This window comes from Ctenopharyngodon idella, chromosome 8 (assembly GCF_019924925.1).
Source record: "Ctenopharyngodon idella isolate HZGC_01 chromosome 8, HZGC01, whole genome shotgun sequence".
In the NCBI taxonomy this organism is placed as follows: Eukaryota; Metazoa; Chordata; class Actinopteri; order Cypriniformes; family Xenocyprididae; genus Ctenopharyngodon; species Ctenopharyngodon idella.
The window spans coordinates 20,922,200-20,939,295 of NC_067227.1; the positions used below are offsets into that span (position 1 = coordinate 20,922,200).

At 35.8% G+C, this 17,096-nt stretch overlaps 3 protein-coding genes across 4 annotated transcripts; 2 read left to right on the plus strand and 1 right to left on the minus strand.

Annotated features, from left to right (window-relative positions):
• Window positions 1-6,078, plus strand: lrrc47 (leucine rich repeat containing 47). Its single transcript, XM_051904533.1, has 7 exons — window positions 1-618; window positions 1,717-2,184; window positions 2,283-2,399; window positions 3,128-3,243; window positions 3,669-3,771; window positions 4,046-4,135; window positions 5,749-6,078. The coding sequence occupies exons 1-7, from the start codon at window positions 37-39 to the stop codon at window positions 5,968-5,970; spliced, it is 1,698 nt and encodes a 565-aa protein (XP_051760493.1). The 5' UTR covers window positions 1-36; the 3' UTR covers window positions 5,971-6,078.
• Window positions 6,079-8,442: 2,364 nt separating this feature from the next.
• smim1 (small integral membrane protein 1) lies at window positions 8,443-9,544 on the minus strand. 2 transcript variants are annotated; one of them, XM_051904576.1, is made up of 3 exons: window positions 9,408-9,544; window positions 8,843-8,948; window positions 8,443-8,722 (listed from the first exon to the last, which is right to left on the minus strand). In XM_051904576.1, exons 2-3 carry the CDS (start codon window positions 8,932-8,934, stop codon window positions 8,599-8,601), a joined length of 216 nt encoding a protein of 71 aa, XP_051760536.1. In that variant the 5' UTR covers window positions 8,935-8,948; window positions 9,408-9,544; the 3' UTR covers window positions 8,443-8,598. The 2 variants fall into 2 exon arrangements, with proteins under 2 accessions (XP_051760536.1, XP_051760537.1); XM_051904577.1 differs by having other exon boundaries at window positions 8,843-8,954; window positions 9,408-9,535.
• A 290-nt stretch (window positions 9,545-9,834) lies between these two features.
• Window positions 9,835-14,388, plus strand: mad2l2 (mitotic arrest deficient 2 like 2). Its single transcript, XM_051904574.1, has 8 exons — window positions 9,835-10,188; window positions 10,279-10,397; window positions 10,621-10,692; window positions 10,827-10,927; window positions 11,008-11,102; window positions 11,213-11,286; window positions 13,446-13,538; window positions 13,715-14,388. Exons 1-8 carry the CDS (start codon window positions 10,149-10,151, stop codon window positions 13,751-13,753), a joined length of 633 nt encoding a protein of 210 aa, XP_051760534.1. The 5' UTR covers window positions 9,835-10,148; the 3' UTR covers window positions 13,754-14,388.
• The last annotated feature ends 2,708 nt before the right edge of the window (window positions 14,389-17,096 follow it).

Sequence of the window (17,096 nt, forward strand, 5' to 3'; positions counted from 1 at the left end):
CGGGTTGTATCCACGTTCGGGGTTACGTTGGACAGCATGGCTGAAGAGAACAGCTCACTGAATATTTGGCCAGAAATAGAAAAAGCAGAAAAGGAGAACAGACGTGAGCTGGTGCTTCAAGGTTCAGCGGTTGATAAAAAGATACAGGACAGCGGCGGACTTCACGCGCGCCTTTATTCACTCTCGCTTCTGAACTACCTGGAGATCAGTCAATGTCCCAGTTTACATGAGATCCACGAAAACATCAGACATCTGTCTCATCTACAGAGTCTGATCCTCTGCAGGAACAAGCTCACTTCAGTCCCAAAAAGCATCGGTGATCTGAAGACGATAAAGGTCCTGGATTTGTCTGTCAACCAGCTGCAGGCTTTGCCCGAGGAGATCTGTGCATTGAGCGAGCTCAACACTTTAAATGTCAGCTGCAATAGCATCACTGCTCTACCGGATGGTCTGAGCAAGTGTGTGAAGCTCGCCAGCATCAATGTGTCTAAAAATGCGCTCTCACGGCTCCCAGAAGACTTATGGTGCTCCAAGCTGGAGCTCCTCAGCAGCATTATTGCATCAGAAAACGCGATAGAGGAGCTGAGCAGTGAAGTTCATAACCTGCCTGCACTGAAGGTGCGTTTCATTTATTAGTGAAATCCACTTGAAATTATACTTTCTTTGAATTTAATATATAAATGGTTCAGAAAATACAAATTGCAATTAGTTGTAATTTTGAAAACAATTCCAAAGAGTGAAGGTGGTGTATTACGTAGGCTACTAAAGTAAAGCATAATTCCCTATTACTATTATTTATTTATTTATTTTTATGGAAACATATATTTTTAGTCTTTTTTTTATGCTGATAATAGGCCTGTAATTTGTAAAAAAATAAAAATAAAAATAATAATAATAATAATAAATAAATAAATAAATAAATTTTTAAATTAAATTAGAAAAGAATATTAAATGGGTGTATTTATTGAACCATCTCATTAAATATCAATAATCAATTGTGATTTTTAGAAATAATTCTAAAGATTGTAGGTGGTGTTCTCAAATTTTTATATATATTATATTATTTTTTATTTATTTTTTATACACACAACGGTCAAAAGTTTGGACACATTACTATTTTTAATGTTTTTAAACAAGTATCTTATGTTCATCAAGCCTGCATTTATTTGATCAAAAATACAGAAAAAAACTGTAATAATCTGAAATAATATTACAATTTAAAATAATGGTTTTCTATTTTAATGTACTTTAAAATATAATTTATTTCTGTGTTGCAAAGCTGAATTTTCATCAGCCATTGCTCCAGTCTTCAGTTAAATAGAAGCATTCCACTATTGGTCTCAGACTTTTAGACCTTTTAAATTTAATTTAAGTAGTCAGTTGTGTGATTCTTTTATTTTATTTATTTATTTATTTTTTAAAGATTGTAGGTGGTGAACTATGTACTCAGAAAAAAATCAAATAAAATCTAGTATAATATATATATATATATATATATATATATATATATATATATATATATAATAAAATTTAATTAAATTTTTTAACAAATTTAAAATATCTAAATTATTAAATTAGAAAGTAATGGAAAATGCAAGCATTTCACTAGTGGTCTCAGAATATTTGGACATTACTGTATATTAATGAGCATTAGTATTATTTAAATTTCCAGGGTTGAATGTCTCCAGCATCTTCTCATGCATCCCACTTTCTCAGGTTTTGGATCTCTCCAGCAACAAGCTCCAAGAGCTTCCGTACGAGTTGGCCGACTGCTCCAAGCTGAAAGAGACCAATTTTAAAGGGAACAAGCTGAAGGACAAGAGGCTTGAGAAGATGGTGAATGGTTGCCAGACCAAATCAGTCCTAGACTACCTGAGGGCAGGAGGGAGGGGAAAAGGCAAAGGCAAGCAACAGGATGGAGAGGTGGGCGAGAAGGTTGACACTGGCCGTAACGTCTCCAAGAAGAAAAGCGCTGCGAAGCAGAAAGGGAAAAAAGAGGCAGAGGAAGTGGATGAGCTTAATCGGATGGTTGTGAGAGTTCTGCACGCATCCGAAGCACCCACAGCTGTTACGGTGAAAGTTTCCGCAGGCATCAAGGATGTCCGGCCATACATTGTGTGCTGTATTGTAAAAGGCATGAACCTCAGACAAGGAAATGCACTCAAGCGATTTCTAGTTGCTCAGGTGACACAGGTTTCATCAAACATAATGTGTTCTATCTGTTTCTGATTCATTTTATATAAGCTTCTATAAATATTCCTGTATTACTATTCTGTCTGCAGACCAAACTTCATGATGATATTTGTGCCAAAAGGACAACGGCAACCATCGCAACTCATGACCTGGGCTTACTAAAGGCTCCTCTGACGTATGACGTCAGGTCACCAGATAAATTGATGGTATGTGAGGCATTTTATCACTCTTTTGCTTGGCATGTTATGGTTCATACCTCATATTCTTATGTACATTTAGAATAAATCCTTAATTCAACACAATTAAACAGTCTTGATCTTTTACAATCATACATGTCTCTCTAGTTTGTTGCGTAACTCATCAATCAGAGCATCTCCACTAGTTGCATAACAGTCAAACAATGAAGGAACAATGAATATTTAATAACCGTTGTCGATACAGTTTTTATGAATGGTGAGAATCTGGTTTCAAAGCCACCAGCTGACTAATGGCACAGAGAAGTCCCATAATCCTCAGTTTTTAATAATAAATGAACAGTCCTTTTTCTCGCTGTTGTTTCTTTTGTGTTGACAGTGAATTCGGCACCTCTCTAAGAGGCCGCAGGCTGTAGGACAATAGGATGTGTTACGTTGCTTCATTCGCATAATTGATGGTTTCATTTATTTGCCAGAGAACAGGCTTACGCAATAAGCTAAGAGACACTTTATGCTAAATGTAAATATAGTGACACAAACCCCTTCAGCTGACTATATTCACAATACACCATGTCCTTGAGTGCCTTATTGTGTTTATAAAATGTTTGCTTGCTACATAATGAAAAATTAATGACACAAATTTTCATTGAAACATTACCACCACATGTAAACATACCTACAAAACAGTACTTTGATAATATTGATATATATGAATTGTTTTATTTTGGAAATATGTGTAGATAGTTCCTCTGGGTCGTAAGGAGATAAAGGCAGCTGAACTGCTGAAGCAACTTCAACAGGAAGCAGATGAACAGAGAAAACAGAAAAAACGACAAAACGTTTCAGGACTCCACAAGTAAGAAAACACATATTACATGCCTGATTGTATAATATTAATAGTTGCAAATATTTAGTATTATAATGACTTGTATGCAGTACATATTGAAACAGTAGAGGGCACAATCTCTCAAGCAAAAGAATGCAGAAGGTTTTGTGCTTCTAAAGCTTATAAATTTAACATTATTTCCAATTGCAAAAAAAATAGAGACCATGTCATGCTCCCTAACTGCGTTGTTTACTATCTAAGCCCTTTCTAAGTGATCCGAAAAATATCCCTCGTTTGTCAGACACCGATCATGTTGTTGTGGGTAATTGGTGTAATTTCATCCATGTAATTGCATTGCACAGAACACTAAGTGCAAATACTGAGCTCATTATTCAGCGTTATTTATTATTCAGCATGTCATGAACGTATTCCCGACTTTTAATTTTTCATCACAGATACCTTCAACTTCTTGATGGGAAAGATCTCTACCCCTGCTTGGTTGACGCAGAGGATCATGTGGTCTCATTTCCACCAATCACAAACAGCGAGAGGACGAAGGTAATCTATGCAAATTAAGTGAAGTGTGCAGAGGTTATTTTGGGTCTTGATGATGAAGGTGGATGGCATAATCAGACTTGACTGATTTTATGGCTTTATATGGTTATGACATTTATGATTTATTCTTGTCCTTATTCATACATTCTTGTCAATGCAAATGTCTGTGTGTAGACATTTAAAAGAGAAGAATAACTATGACAAAATTATTTTAAAATTATTATTTATTTTAAGTCTTTTGCCAAACATAATTTTTTGTAAACTTCTGTCTCTACAGATAAGGAAGACCACACAAGAGCTGTTTTTAGAAGTGACCAGCTCCACCAGTCTGCAGATCTGTAAAGATGTCATGGATGCACTAATAATAGTAAGATATCACTAGTGTTTTATGTAATTTTATTATTTTATACTACATATTTTCATTTGTTTTATTTTAAATATTTAATTTAGCATTTTTGTTTATTCACATATGAACACACAGTAATATAATAAACGGAGTGTCTATTTACACTAAGTGCAAATAGCGTTCCTTGTTGGTAAACGCTATTTACACTAGCTCTGCCCACTAATGTCTGGTTGGGCCACTCAAGTTTAAAAAAAAAAAAAAAAAACTTGCAGGATTCAATGTCTTCAGTGGCGCAGCAGTAGGGAGTAATGCTCGCAGACTTGACTTTTAACGCGATCGACGCAGGTTCGACTCCGCCTTTTGCCAAGCTTGCATTTATTTTCAATAAAAATGCAAATAATGTTCTAAAAGTGGAAATAAACTGCGAACGAGTGTTTAATAATATTAAAAGTGTTTATTGGGTAGGGTTAGAGGAAGTTGTAGGGAGGGTTTTTATTCTCCCAAGGCAGCATCCATTTAATAATTGTAATAAATATAATCATTTACACTCTATGATATTATTGCATCCTGTTAATGTACAAAAATACTGAGGTGCAAATAGTATCTGCCAATATAAAGTTTAGATGGCATCTAATTACTATTTACTCTTACTGCAAAGAACTGATACTTTCACATGGTGTAAACAGAATCTATCGCTATTTTCACCTATTGTAAATAGCATATTGCTAAGAAAATGCTACTATTGTCACTTAGTGCAAATAGAATATATTGCTAATTACACTTAGTGTAAATAGCATCCATCGCTATTTGCAGTGTAAATAGCATCTATCGCTAAGAAAATATGCTATGCTGTAAATAATGTACAATATTTTATATGAACTATCTGACATGCTGTACAGTAGGGGCACTGATTTGAGTCTGCCCTGTAAGAGTGCAGGATTGGGTTAGCGCTATTATGATATTTGACTGCACAGCTTTTGAATGCTGATACCCTTGTGGAAGAAATGAGCTCATCTTTCTGCAGTCACACACACACTTGGTGTACAGTGTCTCGGGGGCATTGCACCATCACAAAATGCAATTCCAGAGCCCCTGATTGCTGTTGATATATTTAGTCAAGTTGTCCTTTTAATTCAATTAATGTTCCTACATTATAGCATTTGTTTCAATTTTCCAATTTTTGCAATTAAAAAAGTACCTGACATAATGGAAAACCGTGAAACGTGACATGGAAGATAAAACCGAGCATTTGGTTTAGATTGCAGCAATGAGATTTCCTCCATGATACAAATGACCTGTCCCACTTTCGCACGTTCCTTATTTAACGACGGCTCAAATAACTACTGAATATTTTACTATAAGATAACATAAGACTCTGAATTATCACACTTTCAGTGACATTGAATCAGTTATCATCTGGGTCAGTGCATTCAAATGACTTTCATCAGCAATTATGCTATTACTGAGTACCAAGAGAATCTGCTCCTGCTGTTTAAATGCATCTGGTTTCACATAGTTTCTAAAGCATCTAAGGCACTTCAGACTAAACAAGCGTTTTCCTTTAAGAATTCATTGTAGCCTTTTTGCATTGGAAAACAACATGAATTTTCTGACTATTCTTGTTTATATTTCAGAAAATGGCAGAGCTTAATAAATTAGCCTTTGAATCCAAGGACGACGTGGGCTCGGATGAAGAGGCAAATGTGATTTCAGGTGGTCCCGCAGAGAACCTGGCCTCCCCTGAGCTGACCGTACTACAAGTGAAGGTTGTGGACGTAGAGGGAAACCTTAAAGTGGTCTACCCATCAAAAACTGACTTGATGTCTGACGTCAGCAATCTAACAGTCATCCGATAACAAAATTCATTTTTTCATTGTAATTTTGCAATGCATTTAAACCACTTTCCATAAAATTCTGTCTGTAATCCAATTAAAACAGCTATTAAAACATTAATTTAAATATTATATGTAGTGGTTTTCATTTACACTCCCTAAGGTGTCTATTCCAAAAAAAAAAGCAGCAAGCTTTTGTGTTTATGGAACACAGATATATACTTCTGATATAATTTAATATGAATTAGTTACTTTGTCTTGAATTTCTCTATTGGGTGACCTATAGAATTATACAGTGAAATCTTACATCATGTTTATGCACTTGAATAAGGTTTTTACCTCAAGTTGACTGTAAGGAATTTTAGTCCTGGATGGAAAACATCTGCATCAATATCAAAACTAGTAGTTTAAACTCATAAGTAAGGTTAGCATTAACCACTTTAAAAATGCACATATTCAAACATTTTTAGTGAACACTTAACATTGTTTGCATCCTGTGTTTGTTTGTGCCCATGGAGCACATGAATGCTCCGGGTTTGGTTACAGATCAGATGACTGGTGGACTCAGGAAATGTAAAGAGGAGGAGAGTAAGTCTGAGCTGTCTATAAGAGATGCAAGTAGGACTTTGTCTCTCGGAACAGTCCATCATGGCACATGACATTGACAGCAGACTATTTTGCTAAGGTCTTATTAAAAAGTTATAAAAATGACCCAGAGTGACCAGAGAACTGACAGTTGGGACCGCAGGACAAGATGGAAGAATGGATCTAACGAAACTCATAATGGCATCCAAGACAATTTCCATAAGCTTGAGACTCTTAAGACCTCCAGCCCATCTGTGCCCATTTGTCTCGAGTTGATTGGAACAAAGGGATCCAACCATTTATCATCAGAGGGAAAATTGGCCAGCAATGGTAAAGATCAAACCTGCAAAACTCAGAAGATTTTAATGCCGAAAGGGAGTGATGGCAGGACTTTGGCAAAGAGTAGCTCACTGCCTCCAATTTACAGCCCAAGAATATCTACCATCTCCATGTCTAGTGCAAAAACCTGTGTGCCAAGCTGGAGGGTAGGATGTCAGGAGAAGAAAGCCAATATCTTGTTCTCCAGCGTAAAGATGGACAAGGCATTGTTTAGCAGACAAAAGCAGGGATGTCAGCTGACTGCAACCGCCCAGTTGATCTGCAGCGGGCTGGCAGTCTTTAATGAGAGAGTGCTGGTTCAGAACCAAGAACTGAGACAGGACAGCTTGAAGATTTCTGATCCATCAGCAGGGCAGCCACAGGATGGATCTCTGGGTGTAGAGCCCAGCAACGTCAGTGCCAATGACAGAGAAGCGATGAAAGAAAGGATAAGGGACACAGCGAGTGTATCTAAGGGCAGACCTGTGCGGACGCTCTCTGACTCGGCTATTGAGATGGAAAATGAGAAGGACATGAATGAAATGATAGACAATCAGGAGGATGAGTATTATACTAACCAACGGATCACAGCGTGGATCGTCAAAGTAAATGCAAGCTTGTTTTCTCCATTAAAAGATGAGATTATTGATCAAACACGAGTAGAGCAGGATGTGGATACTATTAAAATCATCTATGACCAGGACTGATGTAAGAATATTTAATTTGGTAACATTAGTTAATGCATTAAGTGTCTTGTTTATTCTTAAAACAGTAACTTCAATGTGAAAAGTTGTCTTAGTATACTGTTCAAAAAAAGGTTTGGGGTCGGTAAGATATTTTTGATCAAAATACAGAAAATGGTAATATTGTGAAAAATGTTATATATATATATATATATATATATAATTATGTAATTTATGTCATTTTCTTGTGACGGCAAAGCTGAATTTTCAGCATCATTACTCCAGTCTTCAGTGTCACATGATCCTTCAGAAATCATTCTAATATGATGATTTGGTGCTTCAGAAACAATTGATATTATTATCAGTGTTAAAAACAGTTGTGCTTCTTAATATTTTTGTGGAAACCATGATACATTTTTGTCTTTTTTATGAATAGAAAGTAAAAAAGAACCACAGTCAATTCAGTGTATACTTGCTGAAAGTATTAATTTCTTTTAAAAATTCTTAGTGGCCCTTAATTTTTGAATGGTAGTGTAGAAATATTGCCCTAGATTAATAAATGCTGCTGTGAAAGTGTTGTTCACTTTAGTTTATAATAACTAATGCATTAACTAATGTTAACCAATTTAACCTCATTTTAAAGTGTTTACTGTTCTTTTTTATAACTTTATAATTTTTTAGTATTGCCATAATAGCAAACTGTATGTGTTGTGACTTCTATAATGTTTTTTGAACATGAGATGGTGAGATTTAGATTCACTGACATTTAAAAATAAAATAAAATAAAATCTGGTCTGTTTTTGACTGAAGATTTTTATTTGTTTATTTGTTATATTTAATTGGTTAAGATATTGAGTTAAAATAAATGTAATGTATATGTCTGAGTTGCAGAGTAGCCCATTTTTAAAAAAATAAAATAAAATAAAATTGATGAATGTTGGTACTATGATAAACATCAATAAATCAAGTGCTTTCTTGATGGACATGATTCATATTGTAGCTATAATTCAAATAGCAGCCTGTTTTTTCAATATCCAGTTCCTTCAAGATATGTGGAGTGTCCTCATCAGCCTCTGTGAACGTAGTATCCTGTGATGTATCCAGCTATGTATATAACTACCACCACGGTCAAACATGCTGCCACTTTCAGCCCAATACCCAGCCGTCCAGTGCACAGACTGTTATAGAGTCTGTATAGGCACAGATGTGATTGACATGAGTTATCTTACTAACAACTTATGAAGCTATGTTTTAACACTGTTTATTTTTCAGTTCTCTGAACACTAGATTCATATAGAGCAGATTCTCACCCAGTCAGTCTGGACTGTGATTGCGGTACTCGCATATTCATGTTGTCTTCGCTCCAGCGGTTGTATTGAACACTTGCCTCATTGGACTCCATTTTCCTCCAGCTTTCTGCTCCTCAAAGTCAGCAACAAAGAAAGCAAAATTAAAAAGGAAAAGCTACTAGCAAGCTATTTAAACAAAAGCTTATCCTTCAACTTTTAGACATAAAATCATTTCAGGAAAGTGATTTTGCAGAGCTTAATAACAGACAAAGCTTTATTTACTTTCAGGTAATGGGCTTGGCTGTGTCTTGGAAAGTAAATCATTCAACAGTCTAGTTATCCGTGAAAAAGAAGAGTTAATTAATAATATAAAGCATGTTATGTTAGTGACTGAGGTCTATTGTACATATAATATGTCTATATTTTGTATTCATATGTTTCCTTCTTAAAGAGTTTTGTTTTGCCCCAAATTCTAAATTTGTACTGCATCACATATAGTATGTTATAATCAAAATATTGATCAAATTATTTTTCATACTTTATTTGCAAATCTGTCTGCCGATTGAAGAGTAATTTGAATACTCACAGGTTCTCAGGACATCAACTGGGAAGTCATCAAATCCTTAGTCTCTCACACTGTCTTATATGTGTCATTTAAAGAGCAGTGGGTCCATGAGGTCATTTAGGTAACCTTTGCTCACAGCCTGTCATAAATGAAATCCCTAAACTGCTATCCCGGTTAATAAAAAAAATCTTATCTTGTACCCTGAGTGAAGTAGACTTATTATTGTGAAGAACTAGTGTGCCATATTATTAAATGAATATATTTCATTAAAAGCAGTAATATTTTACAATATTTAATAATCACACTAGTATATTTCTTTGATTCACAAAAAAGCTGAGTATAATAAAAACCTCAAAATCACTCCCCTATTCAATTCTGTAGTAGGTTTAAGTGCTATGGTGCTTTGTCACGTTCATCCACTCCGGTGGGGGGCAGCACAAGCACTTAAGCCATATAGCGCTACTGTTCTACTGCAGGTTCAGAAGAAAATTGTAAACATCCTTCAAGAAACAAACGTTCGGGGGATGTGTTGTTTTTATTAAATGTATGTTTATTTAATATTTATTTGCGGATGACAGACATTTTATAAATAATAGAACTGAATGTATTGCAGTAAGATTTTTCGCAGAGGACGCTTTTACATTTATTCCTGAATACAACACTCTACCACACGTAAACTGCAGCAACCACTCATGATCGCTGATATGTGAGACTATCATCAGTTCATTAAAGATTGTTGCATCTATTTTTGGCTATTTCACTATGGCCACTCTGACGAGGCAGGATCTTAATTTTGGCCAAGGTAAATCGCAGTTCATTTGTAAATTTACTGCACGGTACAGCTTTCAAATGACGACTTTGTGAGTATTCTGATTATATTGCTCACTTACAGTTGTTGCTGACATTCTGTGTGAGTTTTTGGAAGTGGCCATTCACCTCATCCTCTATGTCAGAGAAGTTTATCCATCTGGTATCTTTCAGAAAAGGAAGAAGTACAACGTACCTGTGCAGGTAATGTTTTCAAGATTGATGATAGCTCTGTGATGCATTTGTAAGTCAATGCTTTTTGGAAATATTATAGCATGATTCAGCACAAGAGAGCACTGCTTTGGTTATTCAGCATGCAGTTGGAAAAGAGAAATGGAGAAAATGGTGTTGATGTCCTTGTATTTAAGAGCCCAAAGGTAGTGCTGAATGGAAGTGATGATTTGTCCACTTATATTTAATTTGACAGATGTCATGCCATCCTGAGTTAAATCAGTACATTCAAGACACTCTCCATTGTGTCAAGCCACTGATTGAGAAGGTGAGTTTTTTTTATTTCATATTTTATTAATATACATATTTTTTAAAAAAAACAAGGTAAGCAATATGAATTCAAATCTTTCCATCTATACAAAACAGTGAGTGGATAAGACATGTTTGATGTTGTTTGTGCAGAATGAGGCTGAGAAGGTTGTAGTGGTGATCATGGATAAAGAGCACCATCCAGTAGAGAGATTTGTGTTTGAGATCTCACAGCCTCCACTGCTGTCCATCAGGTGAGTGACATTGGGTTCGGTATTTTTGAAGCAAACATTATGTGTCTTTCATACGTGTATGTTGGGTTTTTCTGTGTCAGCTCAGAGACTCTGCTGTCCCATGTGGAGCAGCTGCTGAGAGCAGTGATCCTAAAAATCAGTGTGTGTGACGCTGTTCTAGACAACAATCCTCCAGGTAGCTCAGCCTTCGCCACAAACTAAGCTACCCAGATAATGACCTTACACTTATTAAATAAAGTTTTAATAGATTTACATTTAAATTGTGCAGCTTTTTTCTCTCTGCAGGATGTACCTTCACAGTGCTGGTACACACCAGGGAAGCTGCCACAAGAAACATGGAGAAAGTTCAGGTCATCAAGGTGTGTTAATACAGTTAATACAGTATGTTTTCAACCCTTTTTAAGTGGGAAAAAATCAGAATTGTGAGATATAAACTCACAATTGCAAGGAAAAAAGTTAGAATTGTGAGGTAAAAATTTTTTATTCTGCCATGGAATAAAAATTAAAAAGGTAATTACAAATTTATCTCACAATTCAGACTTTTTTTCTTGCAATTACGAGTTTATATCTCGCAATTCTGACTTTTTCTTTTCAGAATTGTGAGATATAAACTGTACGGAAGAGGATTACGGCCAAGCAATAATAAAAAAAAATAAAACCATCTGGAGATTAAAGTCATTATTAAGCAACTTGTTAAATTTAGAGAAAAAAAGTCTAAATAAAATGTTTATGTTTAGAAAAAAAACTCGTTAAATTTCGAGAAAAAAGTCGATAATAAAATGTCGAGAATAAACACATTCGAACAGTGTCATGTTCATTGCATACTGATAGAGGACATGACAGAGTTTTTTCTCGAAACATAATGACTTTATTCTCAAAATTTAAAGCTGTAGTCCGGAAGTTTTGCCTCTTTGTCGCCATCTCTGTTTGAAACTTGCAATTGCAGTTATATGCGAAATTATTATCGTTATGTGCGTTGTGCTTCGGCACAACTCCGTGCGGATGAATCTAATGTTTGGTGTCAGTTACCACATCGGTGGATACTGTACTTCAGAAACACAGATTCTACGTCTTGGATGTATGACCAAAGTAAGAATTTTCACCGGAAAATGTCATCTGAACAAGCAAGTAACATGTCTGCCACTTTTGTTCTGATGAACTGAGGAAAAAAGCATCAGGCCTACAATAAATCGCGCTACCATGGTGATTAAATCTAACGATCGATTAGCTCGGATCATGCCAAACCGTGCAAATTATTATTACTGTTATACTTTGTTCTCAAATTGTTAATGTTAACAACATCAGCATTGTGTGACTGTGTATTTAGTGTGTATTAGCGTTACCTGTAGATTTCAATTTCTGTATCCACTCCGCAGTCTGAAGTCTTTTGCTCTTGACTACGGGTGAATCTCCACTTGTCACTGATGATTGGATCTTTCTGGATTACAATCCACCATCAAAATGATAAGTTTAATTATTGCAGCTGCTGTGAGAAAAGGCTATAAATGATCCACTACAAGCAGCATCCTCACATGATATAGCCTACTAGCTCGGACTCCTTCTTTATGTAAACAGACGTGACGTAATGATGCAAAGATGAACGGCTGCATGCTCGAATTTCCCATTGAAACCCACCAGTACCGCTCTTATCATAAAACATTATTACAAGCTTAACGTTGTGAATCAGGCTAGGGTAAGGAGATAGTTTTGAATGCTGGCTGGTTATGTACTTGCTCAAAAATTGATTTTGGATCATTTTTAACCAAAAAAAGTTACGGACTGAAGCTTTAATGAGTTTATTCTCAACATTTTATTTCAACTTTTTTTTTTCTCAAAACATAATGACTTTATTCTCAAAATGTAATGTTTATTCTCAACATTTTATTTTGACTTTTTTTCTTAATATTTAACGAGTTTAATCTCGCTTAATAGCCATCCTAGGTGTATATGACTATCTTCTTTCAGACGAACACAATCGGAGATAAATTCCAAAATATCTTAGTTCTTCAAAGTTTATAATGGTTGTGAATCGTACCCCAAATTCTAAAGCCATGTATTATATGGATATCCATCCATAAAAAAATGAATCCATATGACTCCAGGGGGTTAATAAAGGCCTTCTGAAGTGAATCGATGCATTTGTGTAAGACAAGTATCCTTATTTAAGACTTTATAAATGTAAAATAAAATATTTAAAATATATTTTTAAATATATTTCCGGTTGTGTTCGTCTGAAACAAGATATTCATATACACCTAGGATGGCTTGAGGGTAAGTAAATCATGGAATAATTTTCATTTTTGGGTGAACTATCTCTTTAATGGCATAGTTCACCAAAAATCTGCCATCATTTACTCACTGCTGTTAACTGTTTGGTTACCAACATTCTTCAAAATATCTTCTTTTCTGTTCTGTAGAACAAAGACATTTTGACAATTTTTCATTTTGGGTGAACTATCGCTTTAAAATTCTCATATCTGCACATTCTTGTTTTATCTGCTTTGTGTATATTTTACAGGATTTTCCATGGATTGTAGCAGATGAGCAGGAAGTTCACATGGAAGAGGCAAAACTCATTCCTCTAAAAACGATGACTTCTGATATTCTCAAGGTGAGACATTCACAACTACAGACAGTCTGATTTTATTGCTTCCACTGAAGACATTTTGACATTCATGCGAATTTTTTCACCCACATTGTTGTGCTGATAGTATTATTTGAAATGGAAAAAAATTAAAAGCATTTTAAAGCATTTTCTCTAATGCTTTCTTACTTTCCTGTAAACAGATGCAGCTCTATGTGGAAGAAAAAACACAGAAAACCTGATTCTGTGTTAGTGGAACACATGAAAGCAGTTACTACAGGAAACAGGAAGTGTTTTTTTTATTTTTTGCATGTTGATAACAGTCTTTTACCATAAAGGAAGTATACTGAGCTGGACTGTGTAAGTAGAATTAAATGTTTTATCAGTATATCTGTATCTTTTGCCTGTTGTTGTCCTGTGTTTTGTCATCTTTTACTGCTCCTCATAATTCTGTCATGACTACAGTTACATGTGTGGTTTGGAGCACGCATTCATACAGTACTAGAGCTGGGGTGCGTTTCCCCATACGACACGACTCGCTCCTGCACTACCACAGTATGATGCATTGTTGAACGAATCAACTAGCTAGTCACGAGTGTTTCCCGAACATGTCGTTCAGCCATGTTGGTAAATAATGTCACGCTGGTGGTGGAGTAATAACTTCTTTAAATGAATCTTTTTGAGATTGAATTAATGCTAGATTTTTTTTGCTATAAATTACAGACATGGCATCTGAGGATTAATTCTCTATTTTCTTACGTACCAGAGCATGTACGCACATGCGCACTCTTCAAAAACAGTGCTTAAAATCTCTTGACAAACTAAAATATGTAAATGACATTTCTTTATATATATGAAATAAAAGATATACATTGTACTTGATGTCAGTTTGCTTATTTTCTTCAAGATAACAATTTATCAAGTCCACATGTCATGAAAACAATAAACTATGCTTCTAACCACAGCTCGAGAGCTGTCGTTCCAACCATATAAGTTTGTGATTTCCGTTTGAACGATGGTTTCGGGAAACACCAAATTGTTAAACTATGTTAGTAACGACGGAACTAGCGATGTTAGTTGCATACCTGCCAACTTTTCAAAAAACCAGGGGCGATCAAAATTAGGCCGTGCACACAGCCACACAAGTTGGTGGCTCAGATATCAGAATTAATTTGATGTTGTACCCTGCATTCTGGTGGTTTGTGGGGAGGCCCAAAGCCGTTGATAGGGGCAGCCTTCTGGAGATGGACAATATTGGTTACATGCTGTGAAGCAGACATAGCTGAAGGTCCACCCCCTGAGAAATTTTGGATTAAGTAGATGTGATTTCCTGCATTCTAGTGGATTTTTGGGTGGTCTGCTAAAGATGTGCATTACCTGAACTTATTCTGATTCATGTTCGGCATGTAGGGCCTTCTAGACTTGAGCGAAACATTCAACCAGAAAACTATTGTTGTGCCTAAATGACTGCCTATGTACCACAATAAAGCCTTATTCATAGACAAGTGTTTAAGATTTCACCTAGGTTGATTGATTGATATTTTGATTAGAATGGTATTAGGCTAGGTTTCAGTTAAGAATTAGTTTATGTTGTGAATACTTATTCAATTATTAAGAACACTTGATTTATGTTCAGCCAAAAACGACACAAGATTAGATTATGATCTGATGTTTTGAGCATGCAGTATACCACGAAGTTAAAAAGGTGCTCTCCCGCTGCTTATGACAGCTGAGTTTACATTCACCACACTAAATCATGTTCACAGACACGCACAAACACAAACAAATAATTTCTTTCAAGATTTAAAGTTTAAGAGAGTGAGTACTCAATTGGACGACATTTCATTGTTACATACCTAGTCTCAGCTCAGATTCTCATCATCAGACTTCTCGAGGTGGTAGTTTCTCTCGTTAGCTGTGTCCCAATTCAGGGGCTACACACTTCAGAGTGCATGAAAGGGGTGGGGGCTTTGGAGTGGAGGGTTGCCAGGTCTGCGCAACAAAACCATCCAAAAAGTAGCGTAATCACAGCACAAGTGTAAAAGTATCCCAATCCCAGACGTGGCAACAATGAGCCGAGCGTCGTTACATGGCTTGCGGCTGTGTGACAGACAGCTGACAGTTGACGTTTGTGTGTGCATTTTAAAGTTTTATGACTTTCTATTGAGTTTTGACATGCTTCACTGCCGGCGACGACGGGACACTGGACCAAAATATGTACATATGTAATGTATATCGTTAGCAACTATTTAACCTTGTTTGTTTTTTATGTTAAATGAAACGTTAACTGTGAAAATAGACACATTCATATTTATACATTTACTCTGTATTTAAGCTTTATTTAAGTCTAAATTTAAAGTACAGTACTTTAGAATTTTATTCAACTGCATTCCATCTCAGAAACAAATATTGTATTTATGAAAAACTGACGTTTTGGACATCATGGACATTACAGTTTGATTTAGATATTAGGCTACATATTGGTGAACACGGGGCATTACTTACATTTATGTGAATTCACACAGTACTCTTGTCGTCACCGGCGCGCAATGCATTGTGGGATAGGGTAGACCGCGAAGTGTCTTGAGATGGACGCTTCATTCCACGGGGAAACGGAGAGGGTGCATTTGAAGTCGCTTTCGAATTAGGTCAGCCCTCCTCGCGCCGCGGTGACAATCGCACTTCAAAGGCCGCTTTTTTTTTTTTTTCAGTTTTCTCAAGAACAGAATACAGTGCATAAAATGGGTACATTAAAATGTGTCGATATAAATATTATTTAAATGTCACTTTGTCAATCAAACACCCCAATTTCTGTACAGCTTATTTTTAAGTTAAAAATGAAATGCATAAGTTGTATACATTATATTTGTAATGTAATTTATTTGTAAATGAGCCGTAGTAATTTCTGTTAGAATTTTTTTTTTTACGTATGTTCACATGTGTAAATAAAAGAGAATTGTTCTGTTCATTGTTTATTTCTTTTATGCAACTTATAATTTTACATGAAACATTATACATATACAACATATACAATCATTTTTTCATCATGTAAATTAAATGTTTCATTTAACATAAAAAACAAACAAGGTTAACTAATAGTTGCTAACGATATAAAACTAACATTACATAGTTTGACCATTTATATTTTACCTGTTCATAAGGTCCAGTGTCCCGTCGTCGCCGGCAGTGGAAACTTTAAAATGCACACACAAACGTCAACTGTCAGCTGTCTGTCACACAGCCGCTAGCCATGTAACGACGCTCGGCTCATTGTTGTCACGTCTGGGATTGGGATACTTTTACACTTGTGCTGTGATTACGCTACTTTTGGGATGGTTTTGTTGCGCAGACCTGGCAATCCTCCACTCCACAGCCCCCACCCCTTTCATGCACAGCCCCTGAATTGGGACACAGCTTATGTCTTCAAATATCGGAGACAGGACAAAGGTCTCTCAAATATAGAGAGGAGTTTGCACAAGTCAATAAACGCATCTTTATATGGTCCAAAAAGTAAGTTAGTGTTAATGCGGAGGAGTGTGGAATCTAAAGTAGCCTATTAGCGCGCTTAGGTAGGAGGCGCACGCG

Coding starts and splice junctions, on each gene's coding strand:
- smim1 (XM_051904576.1), bottom strand. CDS start 8,934: ATGGAGTCCAATGAGGCAAGTGTTCAATACAACCGCTGGAGCGAAGAC. Junction 8,723..8,842: donor TCACAGTCCAGACTGACTGG/GTGAGAATCTGC, acceptor GTGCCTATACAG/ACTCTATAACAGTCTGTGCA.
- lrrc47 (XM_051904533.1), top strand. CDS start 37: ATGGCTGAAGAGAACAGCTCACTGAATATTTGGCCAGAAATAGAAAAA. Junction 2,400..3,127: donor GGTCACCAGATAAATTGATG/GTATGTGAGGCA, acceptor AAATATGTGTAG/ATAGTTCCTCTGGGTCGTAA. Junction 4,136..5,748: donor TCATGGATGCACTAATAATA/GTAAGATATCAC, acceptor TTTATATTTCAG/AAAATGGCAGAGCTTAATAA.
- mad2l2 (XM_051904574.1), top strand. CDS start 10,149: ATGGCCACTCTGACGAGGCAGGATCTTAATTTTGGCCAAG. Junction 10,928..11,007: donor CCTCCACTGCTGTCCATCAG/GTGAGTGACATT, acceptor TTTCTGTGTCAG/CTCAGAGACTCTGCTGTCCC. Junction 13,539..13,714: donor TGACTTCTGATATTCTCAAG/GTGAGACATTCA, acceptor TCCTGTAAACAG/ATGCAGCTCTATGTGGAAGA.